Raw genomic sequence first — 23356 nt, 5'->3', positions numbered from 1 at the left:
CAGGGATCTGTGGATCCAGGAAACTCTATTTATTAGATACTACAAAACTGGCTGCTTTTCTGAGAATATTGAAGGTAGAATGCCTGACAAATCTGTGTTTGTTTACATTCATTTTATAAGGATTTGAGCTGGAGAACATGCATTTTTCTGACTAGAATTCCATTATATACATGCATTAGTTATTGGGATGGGAGGGACCCACCTTTGTTCAAATCACTTGATCTCTGCAAAATTATTCAATGTCTACCTTTTTGTTGTTGTATTTAGTTAATATACACAACATTTTGTTCATTCCATTGCATTTAACATGTGATTTATTCTGTAGCATAGTCAGATAACAAGCTTACACAACTTTTTTTTTTCTGATTGTTAAAATTTGTAACAGCCTGCACAAAATTACAATAAGTACTTTGATTTTATTTCATGAGCATTTATCACACACTTCATCTTAGTCTGCATGCTGCTGGATGATTAACTACTATGGATGCTCTTTGAAAATAAAAATAAAATTAAATATTAGATCATCATTCATACGAATATAATATTTCTGTATAATACAGATAAAGATTTTCACAAGATTGAAAAAAAAAATTATTGTTATTTTAGAGGACTTATCATGCGCATATTCTCTTAAAATGAGCTCTATGTGCTTACATGAAAATCACAAGTACTAAACAAAAGAAAAACAAATTAAAAACTAGTAAAATTGACTACAAATGTAAAAACATGAGGGGAAAATAAGTCAAATATAGGCTAGTGAAACTAGCGTTCTACCTGCTCTTGATAATAAGACATTGGTGTGTTCTTGTGGCTTTGGTGACTTTTGAAAATTTGTATTATTGCCTTTTCAAACTTGCTATCATACTACTGCAGCCACTGAAAAGATGTTCGCCACTGTAGTAGAAAATTACCATGACTGTCTCGCACTTTTCTGGTGGCTGATCCGAAGTTGAACATCAAAAAATGCCCTCTTCCTGTTCTGCCTAACTGTCGCCAGTAGAGATGACAACAAAGCTCATACGAGACAGCACAGTAACAAGCTATTGCAGGGTTACAATCAATTGATTGGACCTGCATGTGGAAATTATTTTGCATTATTAAAATGTCTGCTTCCAGGATATGGTATTCTACATTAACACAATCCCTGTATACATGTAGGTTTCAGCAACCTTAACTATGTCTTAATCTCTGTAACCTGTTTTTTGGACAATTTCACCAAACATTGTCATCTATAGAAATCTAATTAGTGATTTGAGCCCTTACAAGAATATTTTTTTAAAAACAAGATGGCTGCCACTACTCTGGAAGTTAGTATCATTTCGTTCGAAGAGGGTCAAATCAGAGCATTCATATTTTTTGACCAACTTGGATCGGCCATTCACCGAAGAATATCCACTTTTGACCAACTTAAATGGCACCGCTAACCATTTATTTTTTACTCATTACTTGCTGTGTATTGTCAGGTTGACTTGGCTGGCCACAGTATCTATGATTACACCCATCCATGTGATCATGAAGAAATCCGAGAACAGCTGTCAGATAAACCAGGACTACCTCTATCCTCTAAGAAGAAGAAAGACAATCTCTCTTTCCTCATTCGCATGAAATGTACACTAACAGCAAAAGGGAGAAACGTTAATTTGAAGTCGGCTACATACAAGGTAACTTTGTTTGTTCTCGCTATGTTCTAACTCAGTGACGTTTGACCAGGTGCAGTATCAGCTGTTAACATCAAACAACATTTGAAATACCAAACATGTCAAGCTTATGTGTGAGTCTAGGGTACTTTTGACAAATATCAATATGTCGGAACTCTTGGATCAATCCCCAAAGTGTCTACACACATGTTCTAGATCAATACTCGGAATCCTGGATCAATCCAGAGTGTCTACACACATGTTCTAGATCAATACACAGAATCCTGGATCAATCCAGTGTCTACACCAGTGTAGGAAATTTGTCCAGATTACATACCAGACATCAGGGCTAGTAACTTTCAAAAGTTACAAGCCCTGCTAAAATGTTACCAGTCCCGCACATTTTTTCAATTATTTTCGCACACACACACACACACACAAATAAACACAAGTTGTATACAATATACTATGCACGGTTTATTTTAACAACAAAGTAGCTGTAGAGAACATGCATATTCAGAACATGATATATCAGACGTCTGTGTCACTGTTGCTCTCGGCTAGATCAGAAAAATCTGAACCATAGTCAGAATCTAATCCAGCTACCAAATGAGCATCACCATCACCATCTGTTTCAGCTTCTGCAACTTCCTCCTCATCAAGTGCTTCAGCAGCTCTCTGCTGCTCTACTGCCTGTATAGCACTCAACTTCTTTCTCCTCTGTCCTTCCATAAAACTTGGTTTTTTAAAAAAATTAGTATTTATTGATTTTCAGCCCCCAAGTGACTGTGGGTGGAGCATTCTTTGCGTCGAATATCGATTTGGCTTGTTTATGACCAATTGACATTTCATGGCATGTGAGGGCATCATGTCTTAAATTGGTACAGCCGGTTACAAACGATCCCTTTCCGTACTTACGGAGTTTGTCTGGTATTTTGCGGTTTGATAACGGCCCGTAAATAGCCCAGCAGATACGGCAATACACCGTATGATTACCGGTGTCATCGGTGACTAGCCCTGCGTACAGTGCTGTGTGTACGGGGACGCGTTCGGTTGATAGATGTCCCCACCACAGCCCTGCGTACCTCCATAGACAAAGTCCGGGACTTTGAAAAATATAATTTTTTTAATGAAATAACATGCCCAGGTACCAAAAATGATGATCGATCACCAGATATATCCAGAACTCCCAGTTCGGAGTCCAATTGTGGATGGAATCGGCTACTTTGCCCTAAAAACAAACACATTCTCTTGCGTGAATGAAATTAAAAATGGCGGCGTTTGGTGGATAATTCCTCCGGTATCAACGCGTTTACATTTTGTCCGTCTTTACTAGTCGCTTTTTAAAGACATTTCAAGTTTCAGATAACTTTGTAATGGTTGTTACGGATAACTATCGTCATTTCAACCGATTTCGGCTGGGAAACTACTTATTTTTAACTTGCGCACCAATTACGGTGCGCTCCCCGACTTTGTCTATGGAGGTACGCAGGGCTGTGGTTGGGACATCTATCAACCGAACGCGTCCCTGTAAACACAGCACTGTACGCAGGGCTACATCGGTGACCAGCCATTCTTTGAACTCCGTCTTCCAGCTTGGAACGATTTTGCGAGTACGTTTTGACTGGTCATACTCCTTATTTGCCGCAATTCTATCGATGCTCGACTTCTGTTTCTTTGTTGGAGGGTCTATCCCCAAAAAACGATACATGTTGTACGCGAAATGAAAACTTTGTAAACAAACTACTCAATGATAGAACTGGTCAGGGGTCACCGGAAGTGTCACTGCACCATGGGAGATAGGACCTGACCCGAGGTCACGTACCTATTATTATGTTAATAAGTCAATGGATTCCGTGTTGTGGGTTGAGAATGCGTGTCGGCAAGTCGCGATGTGCGACGGCAATGCAATATTTTCATAGTTTTGGCTGATCACGTTTCTGTTTAAAATGTTTAGAGCACATATAAAGAATGGTAGCTTGTTTTTATTTTAATTTCGGCGGAAGAATGTGGTAACATGTTACCCGACCACCGGACAGGGAAGTTTGAAATTCAACCAGTCCGATACGAAAGTTACCCGTCTCGGGCGTGCGGACGGGCAGGAATTTCCTACACTGGTCTACACATATGTTCTAGATCAATACACAGAATCCTGGATCAATCCCCAAAGTGTCTACATACATGTTCTAGATCAATACACAGAATCCTGGATCAATCCAGTGTCTACACACATGTTCTAGATCAATACACAGAATCCTGGATCAATCCAGAGTGTCTACACACATGTTCTAGATCAATACACAGAATCCTGGATCAATCCAGAGTGCCTACACACATGTTCTAGATCAATACACAGAATCCTGGATCAATCCAGTGTCTACACACATGTTCTAGATCAATACACAGAATCCTGGATCAATCCAGAGTGCCTACACACATGTTCTAGATCAATACACAGAATCCTGGATCAATCCAGTGTCTACACACATGTTCTAGATCAATACACAGAATCCTGGATCAATCCAGAGTGTCTACACACATGTTCTAGATCAATACACAGAATCCTGGATCAATCCAGTGTCTACACACATGTTCTAGATCAATACACAGAATCCTGTCTCAATCCAGAGTGTCTACACATGTTCTAGATCAATACACAGAATTCTGGATCAATCCAGATTGTCTACACACATGTTCTAGATCAATACACAGAATCCTGGATCAATCCAGAGTGTCCACACACATGTTCGAGATCAATATATAGAATCCTGGATCAATCCAGAGTGTCTACACACATGTTCTAGATCAATACAGAGATTCCTGGATCAATCCAGAGTGTCTACATACATGTTCTAGATCAATACAGAGATTCCTGGATCAATCCCCAAAGTGTCTACATACATGTTCTAGATCAATACACAGAATCCTGGATCAATCCAGAGTGTCTACACACATGTTCTAGATCAATACAGAGATTCCTGGATCAATCCAGAGTGTCTACACACATGTTCTAGATCAATACAGAGATTCCTGGATCAATCCAGAGTGTCTACACACATGTTCTAGATCAATACACAGAATCCTGGATCAATCCAGTGTCTACACACATGTTCTAGATCAATACACAGAATCCTGGATCAATCCAGAGTGTCTACACACATGTTCTAGATCAATACACAGAATCCTGGATCAATCCAGAGTGCCTACACACATGTTCTAGAACAATACACAGAATCCTGGATCAATCCAGTGTCTACACACATGTTCTAGATCAATACACAGAATCCTGGATCAATCCAGTGTCTACACACATGTTCTAGATCAATACACAGAATCCTGGATCAATCCAGAGTGTCTACACACATGTTCTAGATCAATACACAGAATTCTGGATCAATCCAGATAGTCTACACACATGTTCTAGATCAATGCACAGAATCCTGGATCAATCCAGAGTGTCCACACACATGTTCTAGATCAATATATAGAATCCTGGATCAATCCAGAGTGTCTACACACATGTTCTAGATCAATACAGAGATTCCTGGATCAATCCAGAGTGTCTACATACATGTTCTAGATCAATACAGAGATTCCTGGATCAATCCCCAAAGTGTCTACATACATGTTCTAGATCAATACACAGAATCCTTGATCAATCCAGAGTGTCTACACACATGTTCTAGATCAATACACAGAATCCTGGATCGATTTCTGTCTTAAATAGAATGATTTGTTTATTTATTCAATGCACCTGTCTTTTTGTTTAGTCCCCCCCCCCCTGCAAACAGTACTTTGATATTTGATTGTTGATTATTTTAGTTTAAAGTCCATTGATCATGATAGATATGCTTTTGCAAAACTAACCCCTCAGTAATAGTTCATGATGACAAAAGCTTGAATCTGTTTACTCAGACCGGGAAAGTAATGGGTACTGTCAACACACTATTTTAATATATATAAGGGTATAGATTTTATTAGCAGATTTCAGTAAATATTATTCTAAAACATTATAGTTTGGATTATTTTTTGGATTATTATTATATAACAGTAATTTCACCATTTGCTAAAAAATATTGTATAGAGTTTGCACGAGTTTGGGTTACTAACATTACAAACAATAGACAGATAGTCTTCAGTAAATGTGATGGTTGCATGTGCACTTTTGGGAAGAGGACAAAAAGTCACTGACCTACAAAAGGTCTTCAGTGAATTATGAGCCATCACAGCAGTCATTAGTCGCAAATACTGAGATAGCTTAATAAGATATTAGAATTTTATAGATCTGTGAATCTGATCACGGCATATCATTTTATCAGTAATAAAAAAAAACACTAAACACTGCATTTTAATTTCACTATTTTCACTGAATAAATCATTCTACTAGTCTAAGGGTGTTTTGTTGGGTTGATAAAACTGTTTATATTACGACTGATGCGTGTAATACTGATAATAATAATTATAAAATAATCAGTTTCTATTATTATTACGGGTAATAAAACCACCTGTCATGATGTAAATGCTTCACAACAGTTAAATGACCATTTTTCTCTCCGAGATTTCGAGCAAATACACAGTGGATTAAAATGAATAAAAAGAACACATTAGAGAGTGGGTTTCTTGTATCTGCTGCAACAATAACTACATGACCAACATGTCTAATCAGGACTTGAACTTTGAATTACGAGGGCTCTCGTTTTCAAGCCAAACAAATTGCATTCATGGCCTCCGTGAATTTTAGAGCCTTGTGTCTTGTGCCACTGATAACATTGACCTGTTTGTCTCAATATTATTCTAGGTAATACAGTGTTGTGGTCATATGAAGACGACAGAAGCCATACAGGATGTCAGTTTAATGGGATATAAAACGCCAGCCACAACGTGCCTTGTGGTAGTGGGTGAACCAATACCCCACCCAGCTAATATAGAAATACCATTGGACAGTCAGACTTTCTTATCAAGGCATTCAATGGACATGAAATTTACTTTTGTGGATGACAGGTAAGATAACACTAGCGATGCTTACCAAGTTGCTCTGATTACTATTGTAGTATGCTGCATTATTTGCTGGGCATATTAAAACTGTTGAGATTAACTCAATAATGGATTGTGAACTTGTCCAAAGAGGCGTAAATTTGGGAAAATTGATAATGAGCAACTACCCTATACCTATGACATCACAAAATATCACTATTGTACTTGATCAAGGGGGAGGGGGTTTATATGAATTCAAAATTGCAGTTTACTTTTCACATTAGTCAAGTTGTAGGCAAGATAAACATTGTTGTTGGTATTATTCATGAGAGTTTTAAACTTATTGACAGTGAATTGTTCAATATTATCTTAGTCAAAAGTTAGGTCACTTGTAAATATTGGTATGGCATCCTTGTTGCAAGAGTGAAGTCTTAATTTATAGAGGGCGTTTATTTATGGAGTTGGGGGTGGGGGTGATGCTGAGGTAATTAGATAAAGGTTATGTTGAAGAGGTACTTCAATAACCGATATAGTTGCTGCACTGTATACTTCAAACAATATCAGTACTGTTCAGACAGAACAAAGGTCACCGACACATTGCGTGTATTCAGTATGACTGTTATATCTTTGTATTGCTCCTTATTTTTTCATGCTTGGTACCAAGTTACTGTAAAATGACTAATTTTCACTGGGTTTAAATTTCACTGATTTACCAATTCAGGCATATTAAGTGGGTTTTAAATTCACGGTTTTATCATTTAGATAATGTGTTCTATGCTAAATTGTTCATATTCACTGGGTTTTAATTAAGCGCATTTTCCAGTCAGCGAAATAAGCGAAATTAAAACCCAGTGAATAATTAATCCTTTTACAGTAAGTAATTAGTCCTCACTTGTAAACAGGGACTTCATAGATTTGCCTCTTGCCGTACATCGGCACCTCAGACATACGCCTCTTGCCGTACGTCAGCACCTCAGACATGCGCCTCTTGCCGTACATCGTCACCTCAGACATGCGCCTCTTGCCGTACGTCGGCACCTCAGACATGCGCCTCTTGCCGTACATCGGCACCTCAGACATGCCCCTCTTGCCGTACATCGGCACCTCAGACATGCCCCTCTTGCCGTACATCGGCACCTCAGACATGCCTTGACCAATCCCCTTCAAACTTGACACATATATCATATTACATATACTTTTGTTCCACAAATTGAATCAGATCAAGATGATCAGTTTAGTGCTAGAAATGCACCATGATCCAACATTTCTGCCATTTCAAACTGATCCTCTGTCTACGTTTTTTGTTGCTTGAAAGTTGGTTTGATGTTACTAAGCGTGTTATGGTGTCAATTTCACCTCAGGTAGTGTAATATCAGGTGTTTTTTTTAAACAAATTTAATTTCTTATGACTGGTTTTGGAGCATAGATTCACTTGGTGACAACTCTGGATATTTATTTTATTCCAGTTCTGTTTTACGTCTCATTTAGTTCAGTTTTGTTGTGGTCAAGCTTCAAGTCTTACAGCCGTTCTGAGAATTATTCGGACAGTCAGTTAGCAATATATCTTGCAACTTTGCAAAGCACTTTGAGTTTTTGTCCAATCTAGACTTGATGGCGCTGTTGTATTGCCACACTAAAAATTTGAATCATTCCATTTTCTTGCTAGATGAAGGTAAAACACTGTTTTTTCAAAACGACACGCATTGGTTACCATACATTAACAGGTTATATGTTGTATATGCATTCAAAATGTTATTTTAAATTGTTATGACCATCTGAGTCCACCTGACATAGCGCAATTTGTGTTACTTACCCCAATTGTGTTGAGTGTTCAGTAAATTACTGAAAATAAATATAAAAAATAAATAATGGTTCTTGTATACGCATGGTAGATAATACTTACAATTCACCATGCCGGTCAATCAAGTGTCGCCAACAAGTCTAGATTGGGCAAAGACCAAAGTGTTTTGCAAAGTTGCAAGACATCTTGCTAACTAACTGTCTGAATAATTCACAGAACGGCTGTAAGTAAAACTTGACTGTGACTGGCTGAATTTTTGGTTGCATGATTTCTTAAACTTCTCACGGATTTATTGCTTACTTGATTACTAAAATAATGAAAATGTGTTAAGTTTAGTACATACAACTGTATCTATAGTTTTGCTCGTGAAAATATTTGAAGAACAAACATTTGTGAAGTCAAATCAATCCTCTGTACATATGTACATACATGCACATGCACACACGTGGGGAACTGATACTAATGTGTGCCAGGCTGCCTAGCAACCACATTAATTGATTCTCTCCTCCACTGCACATTAATAATGCATTCAGAATTCAAACAATAAAGTCATTTGTCATTTCTTTTTGCTTTAGAATTCATGAAATAACTGGATATCAAGTGAGTGACTTGATTGGTAAATCTGCATATGATTTCTGTCATGCCCTAGACACCGACAAAATAGAGAAAAGTTACCACGACTGTAAGTGTTGACGTCATTATGATGTAATCAGTGTTGTGAATAAATGATATTGACAGCTGAACTATGTTCTTTTTATTTAAATTCTATCTAGATAAATGGAAATACGACGTTGCTTTGTGTAAAAAGAAAAAAATCTGTCAAAATTTTTCCAACCATCTTTTGGTGCATTCATATACTTGCATTGAAAATGTGTTTCATTTTTCTACCTGATAAGTTTATGACTTGAAAACTTGAATCACATCAAATCAATTTCATAAAAGTCCCTGTGTAAAGCAAGAACCCATAGCAAGCAAAATTTTGCCAAATAAAAAAAAAGAAAGACTTAGTTTATATACCCTATATGGGTTTTTCTGTGCACAGTGTATGCCAAGGGACAGACATCCACAGGACAATATAGATTCCTGGCCAAGAAGGGCGGATATGTATGGGTACAGACACAAGCCACAGTAATATATAACAATAGAACATCCAAACCACAGTGTATAGTTAGTGTGAATTACGTGCTAAGGTAAGTGTACGAGTATTCTTGTTATCTTCCAGATGCCTGGGTTCACTGTATGTCTTCACAGTTACTTGTCATCTTTATTAACATTACTCGTCTATAGTCACGTTCTTTAGATCGGCTCGCATTACAACCGCAAGATTAATGTGCTCTGACACTATGCGATAGGCCAAAATCTGACCGTGTTAATGGAATCACTTGTGTAATACACATTGTATTCTATTTCGCCTGGATTAATTAGACAGCAATGTTGTCTGAACTGTTTTGTTGTATCATGTTAGTTCATAATCTTGTAATTAGACCCCATGGACACAAATATGCCGGAATGGAGGTTTATACCTGCGAGTGCCATATCGCAGACATGCGATAAGTAGAACACACGTTTTTGAGTGAAAAAGATGCCTGTTACTACCAATGCATTGACTAATTTCATTCTGACTTCACATGTATACATAGCACATAACATATACTTATAGACGCAATTTCACAGCCAAAGTATCGTTTGGGGTCAAAATTTTTTGGTCACAAAATATGGTGAAAATGATATTTTTGCCTGTTCTTGGTAATGCATTGACCAGTTTCATTCAAACTTTACATATACATATGTACCTTTACATATAGGTAGAATACATTACTTACATTGATAGTCTCACTTTTACAACCAAAGTCTCTTTGTGTGTCTTTTGGGGACATGTGTCATTTTTTGTCAAAAAAAATGGTGAAAAATGTCACTTTTTGAGCCAAAAAACATAATCAACATATGCAGGTTAAAAAGCAAAAAGCATTCATACACATTAGTGATACACATGTAATTTCGTGAAAATCAGACAAAGTGATTCAGAGTTATCATGCAACACACACTTTCAGCCTGTCCTGACCCAAAAAAAAACATACTTGACATACATTGATCCAAAAACTGAAAAAAATTGAAAGTTTATGCAAGGGCTTCTTTCATTTACTGTATGACTTGTTTTGAGCTCAGCACTCAGAATACAATCTTTTAATACCAGACTTTGTACCATCCTATTTTGTGATTAATCATTTCCTCATTTTTTTCTCTAAGCAGTGGCGTTGAAAAAGAAGATTTAGTTTTGTCCACTGAACAGCAGATGAAAGGGTTGCCCAAGTCCAAGCAACAGTCAATATCTGACATGAAATTGAGTACAGAGAAGATATTCTCTCCACATACCACTGACAAGAAAGCTAATTTCTGGAGCTGTTCGGGTGATAACAAACTAAATAGTGAGTTTGAAATAAGGTTGTAACTTGAATATAAATGTGATGACATGTATATAGAGGTCACAGCTGGTTTAGTTGTGGTTGGGATGATGATAGACTGTGTTACTGTTATCAACACCATAGAGTGATGTTTGCGATGACAGATTAGAATAAGTGAGAATTAAGCTACGAGGGAAAACGCACGTCTGCTTAAAGGCTTGTAGCAGTGCAGATTTACTATTATGCGTTGGTATTTTTGTATCAGCATCTGTCGTCATGTCTTAATACCTCTGCTGTATCTTTCAGTGTGGACCGCTGATGCGGAGGACCTGCTGTGTGTTGCGCCTGCTGCCGGTGACACCATGATTCCATTACCGTTCCCTGATGGTGAGTCTATTCACACCACACTCTATGTAGTGTTTCTTACAATACATTTGCTAATTAAAATGAATCCAAACATGATTCGTCCATGTTAAAACATTGTAGAAATCTCTCTATATAGCATGGCACCAATAACAAATTCTGGTGATTACAATAGTTATTGTTCTTTCACAGAATTTGTTTATTTTTTGTTTATTTTAGAGACTGGTTTGCCACATATACTATATTTTTCTTAGCTATTCACATTACTGATAGTCCTTCAGTGTCAATTTCACATTTTTCTTTTTAAAAACTATCGACTGTAAGGGTTTTATACTCAAAAGTACCGGGGGTGGTTTTCTCTCTATATTTGTTCATTGCTCTCATTTTATTAGTGAATATTTTTGTTAAATGTTTTTTTTATTTTTTACGACTTCTTGAAAATGTCTAGCCAAGTGCTTTGATATTTTATATGTAGACACCTAGGGGTGGACCTCAGTCAGATTTGATTTGTTATGTTATGTTTGTGACAATACCTTCAATTCTCTCATTTTAGTCAATATTTTTGTCATTTTTGGTGTCATTAGTCATTTAGGCTGTTTTTGATGATTGCCTTGTTATTGTAGTCAGATTTGTTATTTTTTGGACAATAACTTCAATACTCTATTTTATTTAGTGTTGATAACAGCAGAAGTAAATCAGATAACAGCTTGCTTGTTAAGATGTTCATTTCAGTTTGTACTGTTTTGCTATTTTTCTTTCTTTTTTTGTGTTACAGATTTATCTCAAATGAAAAATGGGGTACCAAGTGCCATGGATATGAATATTTACGACGATGTTTTATTTCCGCCAGATCATTCAACGCCAAATTTCACTGGGTTTGATCCATTTACATGTACCCCTGTCACAATAGGGTGCTTCAATAGTGATAAGAAGCAGGAACAGCAGTCTCAACTACAGAAAGAACCTGCAAAACAAACAACAGTGGCGGCGGCGCCAACCACAACAACAGATGAAGCCACAAACAAATGTGTTTTCAGTCAGTATCGTGGTAGTGCATCATTGGCGTCTCCACTCAGTATAAGTCCAGATTTGACTCCAAAGGTGAGTGCTTGTTTAAAGGTTTCCATTTGGGGGGGGGGGGTGTTATTCTATTCACATGCCACCCAAACATGTTTTTATTCTTGGTTCCCCTTCCCCATTTTTTAACATTATGGCGTTAAACTGTTTTTCTTTCACAATACAACAACAACAACAATCTCCTCCCAGTGGATAAGATAAAACACTTCCATGTGGTCACATTTTCAAGGTTTTGGCAGCTGAAATTCATTTGGCTGGGCTTTAATGTGAAATTTTGTCCTATACACCAGCTGTTTGCTTCATGAAAGAGGTGTTTGACAATGCCATGGTAATCAAGTAACATATACAATAATAATGTAATAATAAGTACAATAAGTAATGAAACTCGCAATCACTGTTCAATCATGTTATATATTTCAAGACAGTGTATGAACAATATTTATGTAATTCCTATGCACATATCAAATTTGGTCAATGACTGTCAGTGTTGTCTTTGCCTGTCAATATTTACTTTTGTTTTCTACTTTTACTTGATTCAGCCAAGCCCGAGTCCTGGAAGTCCAGTTGATTACAAGAACACAGACCAACCAGTTGACTCTGAAATGGTTGATAAAGTTTCGTTGTTATTGTCTGAACCACAAAATGAGCTAGTAAGTTAGTTTGTTAATTATTGATAACCATAAAGCTACCAATTTCAAAAAGACTTCTAGTAGACTTGTCTACTATATGACAAACAAGGCATTCCAGGTCTGAATGAACTTATTGATAAAGACTATTATTATACATCTGTTACCATAACGCCATAAGTTACAGCGTGTCGTAATTTTGTGATATTTTACAGGGTATTTTCATCCTACCATATTAGGAAATGCGAATTCCAAATATGGAATGATTACGCGCGTAAGCGCCCTCTAATAATAAAAACAAACATGGCTGCCACTAGGGTTTGACCGGATTCCACACAAAGAAGTTCGCTGATTCTGTTCTAAACTTTGTAGATTTCGGCATTCCCATGATTCGATACTTCGCTGTACTGTCTTCGTGCATACTTTGAGGTATCTTCGTAATAACTTCATAGTATTCTTATATTACAATGTGATACAAGAATTGAAGTGAGTTAGTAGTGAATCATATATGTACAGCCCTTGCTGAGTAGTCAGTCATTGCTGTTCCTCTTCATGTAGTCCTTGCTGTCTATCCATTTGCACCCCGAAGTGCATCAACAGTTAGTTAGCCTTCATAACATTTATTTAGTTGCAGAATTTAGCATTCAATTTTTTTGTAATTTTATAAGGTAACCTTTATCCTGTTTATTTGTCTTTTACTCACTGTGCCCCCCTCCCTCCCCCATATGTAACGGGATCTTATTCACAACAAACTTACTGACAGTGAAGTCGCACAAGAATTATGCATGTGTGACTCACTTTTTTGGGGGGTTATGAATCTCTTCCAGGATATATCCACAGAAGAACTCGTAATGCGAGCTCCATATATTCCAATGGTTGGTGAAGATTTCTGTTTGTACAATGGTAAAATAATGAACGACCCTGTATTAAGCAGTGCAGCGTTACCGTCGCCACCCCATCTACCGTCATTTACAGGGTCATCGTCCCAGAGAGTTATTTATAGCCCGGTTGGAAGAGGAACACCAAGTCCATCGTAAGTGTTTAAACTCAATAGCAGTTTTATAAAGAATTATATGATTTCAGTTAGGATATTATGATACTTTGATAATTTGATATCTAGACATTTTGATTAAGTGAATATATTGTTTGTTTACAGAATGCCAATTGGAAGTACAGAGTCTGTTTTCAGTCCTTTAAAAACAGCGTATACAGCTGGGCAGTCGAATAGTCAGACGAGGCTCTCTCGACCCACACTTGCACCAAGTTTGTTAACTACTATACGAAAAAGGAAACTGACCCCGCCCTCAACTATTTCCCAACCACCTATGAAAGCAACTTGCAGTGGTGGTCAGAGCTCCTTGGCAGACCAGATTCTCTTTGGTATGAGCTCAGTTAAACAGGAACCAAAATCTCTTGCTCAGAAAGCTTTAGCAGGTAAGCAAGTTCATTGATATACTTAATCACTTTCTTGAACATTTATAAGTACCGTACTCGACCGCGTTAGCGCCTATGCCCGAGCAAGCGCCCACCCCCCACTTTTGCGCAATTTTTATATTCGGGGTCACATCTGGCAAAGCGCCCACCCCTTCAAAATGCAACTAATTTAAAACTTGGTACTTGGTCTTGCGTAACGAATCTTGGTAATCATTTTTATATGATACAGCGTGGATATCGACCGTTGTGAACATGTTGTGAATGCGTAGAACACGGTAACCGTGCTTAATCTACGCTTCGACAATGACCTGTTAATACAAGTAAAATGCGGTAAATATTTCATGCCATATTCAGTTTACCTCTCAAAAATGGCTAGTTACTAGTTTTTTGGAAAAACTATGTCGTTTATTCGCTGAAATCACTTCCAACAGATCGTACTTCGACATCGATAATTCACTTCCGCATTGCGTTACCGGAAAGTCTTCGAGAATTTCCGAAGAATTGCGTCAGTACAACACAGCATTGTGATTGGTTAATAACCAACTTGACCCATTAGGTCAAAGGACGCCACTGCAGGTGAAATCTGCAAATGCATCATGGCGGAAAGTAAATTTCATCGAGAGTTTGCGTACGATCCAACACCTTCGTCAGTGGAGATAATATGACAATTTTGACTTCGACTGTGTTCCAACAGACTTAAATGTTTTTAATTTCGTAAATTCTGGTGGTACGTAATTAATATTGTAATAAAATGTGCATATTTTTTGTGATCATTTCTGTTTCTTCATTGTGAAAATCAGTGACGACTCAAATAATTTCGTAATTTGATTTCCCTCAAAGACGTAATCTGTTACTTGATGAATCAAATTTTTCATTTGCACTCTTTTTCGAGGGGGGTGCTCGGGTAAGCGCCCACCCCTAAAAAATCGTGATTTTCTGAGTTGAGGCCCCTGGGCGCTAACGCGGTCGAGTGCGGTCCTTTATTTTAAGTTCATGTGTGCATAGTGAAATGCCTCGCTGGTTTGCAACATTGCCAGCCACTGTGAATGGTTAGGTAAGGCATAACATGCGCAGCACTGTCTGTCTTTTGAAATTACATTCATTAAACTAATCAGCGAAGTGTCTGGTAATGTTGCAAACTCGCGAGCCAATTAGGGGTATTTAAAAATGTTGCACTGACAGAGGAGTAACCCTTCGGGAATCAAGTTCAAAAACAGTGACTTATAAATTAATCTGTGTGTCCATTTTTCCCGTCCACACCTGTATCTCAGACATACCTGGCTCAACACAACACACACATCATATGATACATACAATGTATGCATATGCATTTGCTTCTTGATCCAATTTAAGATGGTCGATTGGCAGCCATTTTTGTGCTAAAAATTCATCAAAATCCAGTAGAATCTGTATCTCTTTTGTGCATGGGCATAATTCATTCAAACTTGGTATGTCCATTACACATCATTTTTTTCTGCGTTTTATTCAAAGTGGCTGACTGATGGCCATTTTGTTTTTAATGGATGCTGTTATTGGAGCCATATTGCTAACATGGCTGGATTTATCAAACTTTACACAATACATCATGTAACACATTTGCACATGCATCTGTTTCAGATTCTGATTCAAAATGACCAATCATAATTTTCGCGAGAAATGCATTATAAATATCATGGGCAGAATAAACAAATAACAAATAAACTGACTTCACTTTGTAAATAATTATTAATTAATAACGTTTTTGCAAGAGTTGTACAAAAGGTTAAAACCGCAGTTCAACTTTTACCTAGTAACATCCTTATTTTTTAAAATGACCTTTGCTCCGGACTTCCTTTGTATATGCCGTGTATCCTCGAGGCCTTGCTATCATTGTAAACATGCACAAACATGAATAATTTCAAATACTGGTCAAATGTTGACAGGGAAACATATAGAACATTAAATAGATAATAATACTTTTTATTTCATTTTACAGGATGTCTAAAGCTGCCGGAAGTGAATCATCAACGCAAGACTTCATTACTGAATCTGTTGTTGAATGCTTCCAATGGGAGTGACAATGACAGCGGTGAGAGTAATACCACTACTGCAGACACAATAACATCCAATGGAAGAAAGGTAAGCTTGTTTGACCTCGCTTGTACTGGTGATGTTTATCAACAGCTGTGGTTATTGTTTATTATGATTCAAAGGCATCCCAGGGCTGTTGTTTTTATTCAGCTGGCCTGTGACTGTGTGTAAGGTTTTATTTCTTTAGTGATTGAGTAAGTGGACGTGGCATTGTTGTATAATCTAATTTGAAATTAAAAAAATGTTTAACGTTCTCTTTTGCAGTTGATAGAAGCAAATTGCACCACAAGTGGTAGTCGTATGAAAATAGCACCGCTACTAGACGTGACTCGCTACGATGCCGAAGTGAATGCCCCCTTGAAATCGACTCAAGGTTTATTACAAGGTGAAGACTTGCTACGGGCTCTCGACCAAACTGCTAATAGGGCACCTTCCCCACACAGTGTGTGGTGACTGAATAAAACACGCCATCATCATGCAAACCCAATTCATGAGATTAACATAATAACTTTAGACTTAGGCTGTTTGTTGAATTCACCTATATCAAGAATCGGTGTGGGAGAAAGAAAGAGAAACACTCAAACACAGACAGATTGGGATCAATCAAATGTGAGCTTGTATATAATTAAATTATTTTTGTATTTGGCAAAGTGTTCTATTTTTGAGAAGAATGCTGCCTAAAGTTGTGTTAATCACTGCAGAAAATGAACAGAGTACATGAAATCTATCACAAGTGCCCTTGCTTGCTGACAAAGCATTTCTGAAACACACCTCATTTTACCTTCACTATGTTTTGCATCATATGACACATACCTCGCCCCCTACCTAAACTGTTTTAATGTTGTTGTTTTTTTAAGTGATCGTATTAAACGTTTGTGATCACATTTTGGATACATATATAAAAAACACACACAGGGTACTCACTACATACTTTTGTTAACCTTTAATAGTAATCTACTATCCAGTAAGAAGACAATTTATTATTCTAAATACTTGTATAAATTTTAAAAATTATTGTATTTTGTTGGATTGCTTGTAGTATTTTTAAGAAAATACAAATAAGTTGTAGTGATGTGCACCTTTTGTTTTTTTGCTGTGTTGTGTTAATTCACAGCCACGACCCTCTTACTGGAAGTTGATCAACATGGTTAGGCACAGTGAGCACCATGTGTGGAATTTCCAGACAGCCTGTTTTGCTTCTGTGTCAGGACAGTGTGCCGAGTATATTTTGAGATCGTAAATTTGTAATATTGACCGCTTGTTTTTGACTTAAAACTGTAAGAGCAAAAATTAATAACCAAGAAATTGTAAATATGAGACAACGCAAGGGTGAAAGGGTGTAAACTGTCTACAGTGCATTTAGCTGAACACATTGTCAAACTGTTGTCTGTGTTCATTTAAGAATAGCGTATGAATGTGAAAGATTTCCTGTTCAGTTGAAATTAAACACTTTGGTCTATGCCAAGTTCATATAAAGTTAAGTCACCATCAAAGATTGTGTTAGCATTTTCGTGTAGCAAATCCCAATGAGAAAATAAATGAGAATATACTATTTGTATATTTTTATTTCTCAAATTAAAATTGGGTTTCCTTTCTAATATTGAGTTAATTCAATCCCTGTTCATATTAGCATCTATAGCGTTAATGATGGAAACTGTACACTTTGTCAGTGACAACACAATAACACCATGAATCGTAGCATTAATGGTGGAAACTACAAACTTTGTATTAAAGTTTAGGCACCATAATAGTGTGAATGTTAAAAACTGCAATCTTATGCTCTGTATTTAATGAAACCTAGTTACAAGATTCATTCACTTATTCATTCATTCTTATTTTACTTATTTATTTATTTTATTGTATATGTCGTCTCGCAAATCTTTGTCATATTGTCTTTTTCCCCCATGTTTCATCCACATAGAAACATATCTCTATCCTTAGCTGTCTTTTTAAACCGTCCAATGTTCTTCAAACCTACATCATGCATGTTCACTCATTTAGCAATCTGATTCAAGATGGCTGAATGGTGGCCATTTTATGTGCGAGCATTCTTGACCAGATCGCATCTTGGGTGTGTATTGACGGTTTTGTGTTTTTTTGTTTTTATCGGATTCAAAATGGCTGACTGGTGGCCATTTTGCTGTTCCATCCCTGACATCCCCGGTCAATCATCACAATCATCAAAATCAAGCATTTCTGCAGTTCCGGTTCTGGATCTCAGTTGTGCCTGGACAGATTTTGTTCAAACTTTGTATGTACATTGAACATTAAGAACATGATGCACATCATTTTGTTTTTCAGATTGAATTCGCAATGACCGACTGGTGGCCATTTAGTTTTAATGAGTGCAGCTATAATGCCATAACTCTGATTATGCTCTTACCATTCATGTTCAAATTTTATATATTACATGTACTTGATAACTCACAGGGACTTTGTAATACAATTACTTGTTTCTATCTGAAATATCTACCTTCTGATCTGATCTTTAGTGCCATTCAAATTATACTTAATATCACAACTGTCTCTCAACCTCACTGTCAAAAAAAGAAGGGTTAGTTGTATGTCCTAGTATATTTCATTCTCACTAAATCACACACTCATCGTAAGTTTTTTCCCCCCCCAAGAAATTTTGTTCAAACAATCTTACAACACAAACAAACACAATGACTATTCTCTACTTCTGCAGTTGACCATGTGTGCGACCTTTAACCTTTTGAATGCCAAAGTCGTCTCTTGTCACTTTTAACATTTACACCCATGTAATTTTTCATTTTTAACAAACAATAACCCATTTTCCATTCATTGCGTGATCTCGCATTATGCATGAAAAAAGGCTGTATTGGCATCAACAAACTCAAAATCTATTTTGTGGGTATTTCCGGGCTTTATAATAGTGCTATGTACATTTGATGATGGTAAATTTCAATGAAGTAAGGATTTCTCAACATCGTATTCCTCGCCTAAAAAAAAATCATTGATCCATGTCTTTCATGCGTTACACGGGTCTTGCAGTGAAGTCACCTATTTTGATCCATGTTTTTCATGCGTTACACGGGTCTTGCAGTGAAGTCACCTATTTTAATCCATGTTTTTCATGCGTTACACGGGTCTTGCAGTGAAGTCACCCATTTGATCCATGTTTTTCATGCGTTACACGGGTCTTGCAGTGAAGTCACCCATTTGATCTATGTTTTTCATGCGTTACACGGGTCTTGCAGTGAAGTCACCTATTTGATCAGAATTTACAAAGTGTCACCCCAAGGTTGTGGTCGAAAATTTCAAAGGGTTAAAAAGACCAGAGTGAGTGACATAACTTACTGGACAAAAATTGCTGAGAACTCAATCAAGAATTGAACATAGATATGATCACGCATTAATTAGCAGTTGTTGTTATATGGCCTTATTAAACAGTTTTAGAAAAAAAAAAAGTGTGTTTCTGTATTGTATGTGTACATTTATTGTTAAAAACAAAAAAAAAGTTATTTTATCAAAACTTTATAAATTGCTTTGAAAGTGCATTATTTAGATGATTGCTTTATGAAAGCACTGACCTGACAATTTTTGCGGAGAGATTAAAACAAACAACTTTGCAGTATTTGCACTGTGTATTGTTTATAGACTGCATGTGACAGTGGTAATGCTGCTCAAAAGAAGGAAGTAAATTTATCTCAAACTAATCATGTAATGAGGATTGTGTTTGAGTTGAAACTGATTTCATGTATATTCTTGTATGAAATAGAAGGTCATTTTATTTACTTGAGTTGTGTCTGTATTAATGGCGTTTTCGATCTTGCATAATAATTTTACAACTTGTATTGATTTCAAGGAAATTAACTAATTGCTTAGTTTCTCAAATGAGGATTTGTCTACTATTACCAGATTTCCAAAAATAACATGTTCACATGACGTGACATGACAGAGCACCAAGTTATTCAATTAAAACAATCCTGCTTGTGGCAGAGCATTAATCACAAAATATGCTCCTATCCTCGAGGATTACTGCTTTTTGGACATTTCCTAAAGTCACTCAACGTCAGTGAACACGTCCTTGCATATATTTGTATACAGACAGCGTTTTGAAATGTTTTCTTCATATATTACAACTTTAAGAATTGTTTTTCTATGTCAGAATTGCAAAGAAGAAAACGAGAAAAAAAAAAAAAAATGTTTTATTTGAGTATATTTTATTTTTAAAACATTATTTTACAAATTGTTTTTAAAAGAGGTGTACAACATGTGGGATGCTTTGGTACAACTGCCGTTAATAGTTGGTGAACACATCAAATGGTTTCATTGTGATGAAGAAGTCACCGTTAGAAGAGAAACACTAACGCTTTAACCCATTGATCGCTAAACATTTTTTTTCCCGAAAAAATTTGATCAGTGGGAAATTGGGTCCATTCAGTCCAAATGTTCACATTTTGGTGGTCAATGGGTTAAAAAGACGTTTGATGAATTTTACAGTTGTTAATTTGGATGACACTTTGTGTTTGAGTTCAGAAGCTGTTTAATGCTATTTAATACTGATATGGATTACTATGTAAATTTGACACCTTGTATTTGTTGTAGTCTCACCAAACTAGTTTGTAAACTGACTACTGTACTCTCACTATTAATACAATAAAGGTGAATCTGTGATGTCTTAAATTTGCATATTTGTTATTGGTTATGTTGTACAGTACATTTCAGAAAGCCATGAATAATTTTTCATGTAAAATATTTATAAACATTTCTGACTCCTGTATGTGTGCAATTCACACAATAGAAGTCTTTGTGGTTACCGTGTGTGTGTGCGTGTGTGTGTGTGTGTGTGTGTGCGTGTGTGCGCGTGCGTGTGTGCGCGTGCGTGTGTGCGTGTGCGTGCGTGTGTGCGTGTGTGTGCGCGCATACTTGTATGTTTGTCTTATCAATTTTTTGACGACTTCCATTTGACTTTATGCCTACAAGATTTGAAAAAAAAGGTGTTGCAGTAAGATGTTATTCTAGTTCTTGGCAAAACTTGTATGGTATCTCTTCCATGTTGGTAATAACAACTGGTATAATACTGTAGAATACTTTATTTTCGCTTGGAATTTATTTTCGCTGAAGGGATGATTCCGTGAAAATAAAATCCAGCGAATATACTTGTTTTCCTATATTTCACATTAAACTCATGAAAAATCAGTGAAAATAAATTTCAAGCAAAATGCCCAAGAAGCCTTTTCAGCGAAAATTAATTCCAGCGAAAATAAAGTATTCCACAGTAATATATTAAGGCTACAGAGGGGTCTTGCACTTGCATTGTGGCTCCAATTGGTCTAGATGATGCTTTCACTTGACTATCCCGACACAACCCTCCCTCCCTCCAAAAATAAATGTTGGCTTTGTTCACCTTTCCTTTACTTTGATTGCAGATAAGAATGAAACCGGCTTCAGTCTAAGTCATACTTCATATTTACATATAAATATCAAAGTACATGCATTATAAAGTACATTTAAATGTATAACCACTTGAAGAGTAATTTTAGGCAAACTCTAGATGTATCGGTTTGTAGCTTGTCACAATTCTACAATGATGGATTGTGTACAATCCTACAATATACATGTTCCTATGTGCTCTATATGAAGTGAACCTCCAACTTGAGTAAAGTTGCATGTACTGTATATGCTCTATAATAGATTCTAATATCGAATTAAAAGGTGGTGGCCCCTGCACCATGTTGTGTTCAATATAGGTAATCAACACATTCCCTATTATACATACAAAAGACAACACATAATTATCCTTGGGCAAGATAGATCTTTACTTTTATGCTTGCGTTTATTTTTTTTTAATCTTGCAAATTTGTTTTTCTCTTGTAATTTTAACCCTATTCAATGGCAAACATGGCCAGCCGACAGATGAATTCTTAACGTGCTACAGGATATAAATAGCACCCTCTAAGTTACACTATATATTCTTTTAGTTTGTTTCATGCTGCCCTCAACGGTGTTTTTAGATAAAAAGCCATGGAATAGAAATGAACGTTTTACTCAAAGGCCTGAGGATTTACTATACAAGAGCCAGTTCCATGTGTATGTAAAATTGAATGAACTAATTGTCTTCGGTACAACAAAGGCATTTTTATGAAATTTATAAATAGTTATAAAGATGAAGGAAACACCTTTGCAGCATCAAGAGTAACTCGTCATCTTCAAGTTTCTGTGGTCAGATACCTGTTGCGTAGTTCCCATTGTGTGACATCCGTTTATTTTCGTAGCATTCACTGGTATCTTTAACACAATTTGAAAGACCACTGTTTTCTACTTTACATCTGTTTATTTCTCAATTATTATTTCCACAAGAGATTACTGAAAATGTTGTGAATACTTGAATACTAATTATTCGATAAATTCCTATTCATAAAATGACAATGAATTAATCTCGTCTTCATTAAACGTGTATACAGAATAACCGTTTCATTAAAAACACGTGTACACTCTGAAAAAATAAGCATAATACATGTAAAATCTAAAAAAAAAAAAAAAATACCAGTGTCAACTTCTACTTTATTTTGTTTGTTTCCTGTGTCCAGTGTTTTCGTTTATCTGTATTGGTATTCTTGCCATTCAATTTATCTTTAGTTGTTTTAAACAAATCGTGACTTTCGCGTTCCAAGAAACCTGACCCGATTTTCAGCCGGAGGTATCGCCCGTATTTCCTGTTGTTTGGAAGACGGGTTTCTGAGTTGAAATTAGTATGCGACCCCAACGTTCAGATGGTGCAACCTGGGCCGAAGATGGCAATTATTTGGAAAATAGTGTATGGTGTCAGATTCGGAGACAGCTCATTTTAGGAGAATCGCAAAGTTCAGAGAAACTGATGTACTATTAATATAATATAATATATAACATAGACCCCTCAATCTATTTTAGGGTCTATCGTAAAAAGAACCTGTTTTAGGACGATGTTAAAATTGTTCCCTGCAATGGAAAAGATACACCTAGGAG

The 23356-nt window shown here is 36.5% G+C and overlaps 1 protein-coding gene across 3 annotated transcripts in view; it reads left to right on the top strand.

Moving 5' to 3' along the window:
• The window catches only part of LOC100329032 (hypoxia inducible factor), a 51573-nt gene extending 30539 nt beyond the window's left edge, over nucleotides 1-21034 (top strand). For 2 of the 3 annotated variants that reach the window (XM_085491512.1, XM_085491520.1), the window contains exons 4-15: nucleotides 1464-1661; nucleotides 6436-6638; nucleotides 8988-9094; nucleotides 9455-9602; nucleotides 10660-10838; nucleotides 11121-11201; nucleotides 11953-12278; nucleotides 12794-12904; nucleotides 13708-13913; nucleotides 14037-14314; nucleotides 16290-16432; nucleotides 16649-21034. In XM_085491512.1, coding sequence (XP_085347638.1) covers nucleotides 1464-1661; nucleotides 6436-6638; nucleotides 8988-9094; nucleotides 9455-9602; nucleotides 10660-10838; nucleotides 11121-11201; nucleotides 11953-12278; nucleotides 12794-12904; nucleotides 13708-13913; nucleotides 14037-14314; nucleotides 16290-16432; nucleotides 16649-16837 — 2169 coding nt within the window. In that variant the 3' untranslated portion in view covers nucleotides 16838-21034. The remainder of the gene's footprint in view (nucleotides 1-1463; nucleotides 1662-6435; nucleotides 6639-8987; nucleotides 9095-9454; nucleotides 9603-10659; nucleotides 10839-11120; nucleotides 11202-11952; nucleotides 12279-12793; nucleotides 12905-13707; nucleotides 13914-14036; nucleotides 14315-16289; nucleotides 16433-16648) is intronic. The other variant, XM_085491519.1, reaches the window with a different exon arrangement.
• The last annotated feature ends 2322 nt before the right edge of the window (nucleotides 21035-23356 follow it).

Source organism: Saccoglossus kowalevskii, chromosome 2, assembly GCF_978046115.1.
Source record: "Saccoglossus kowalevskii chromosome 2, keSacKowa6.1, whole genome shotgun sequence".
NCBI lineage: Eukaryota > Metazoa > Hemichordata > Enteropneusta > Harrimaniidae > Saccoglossus > Saccoglossus kowalevskii.
Note: the sequence above shows the minus strand (reverse complement) of the source record. Positions and strands in the feature narration are given on the sequence as shown.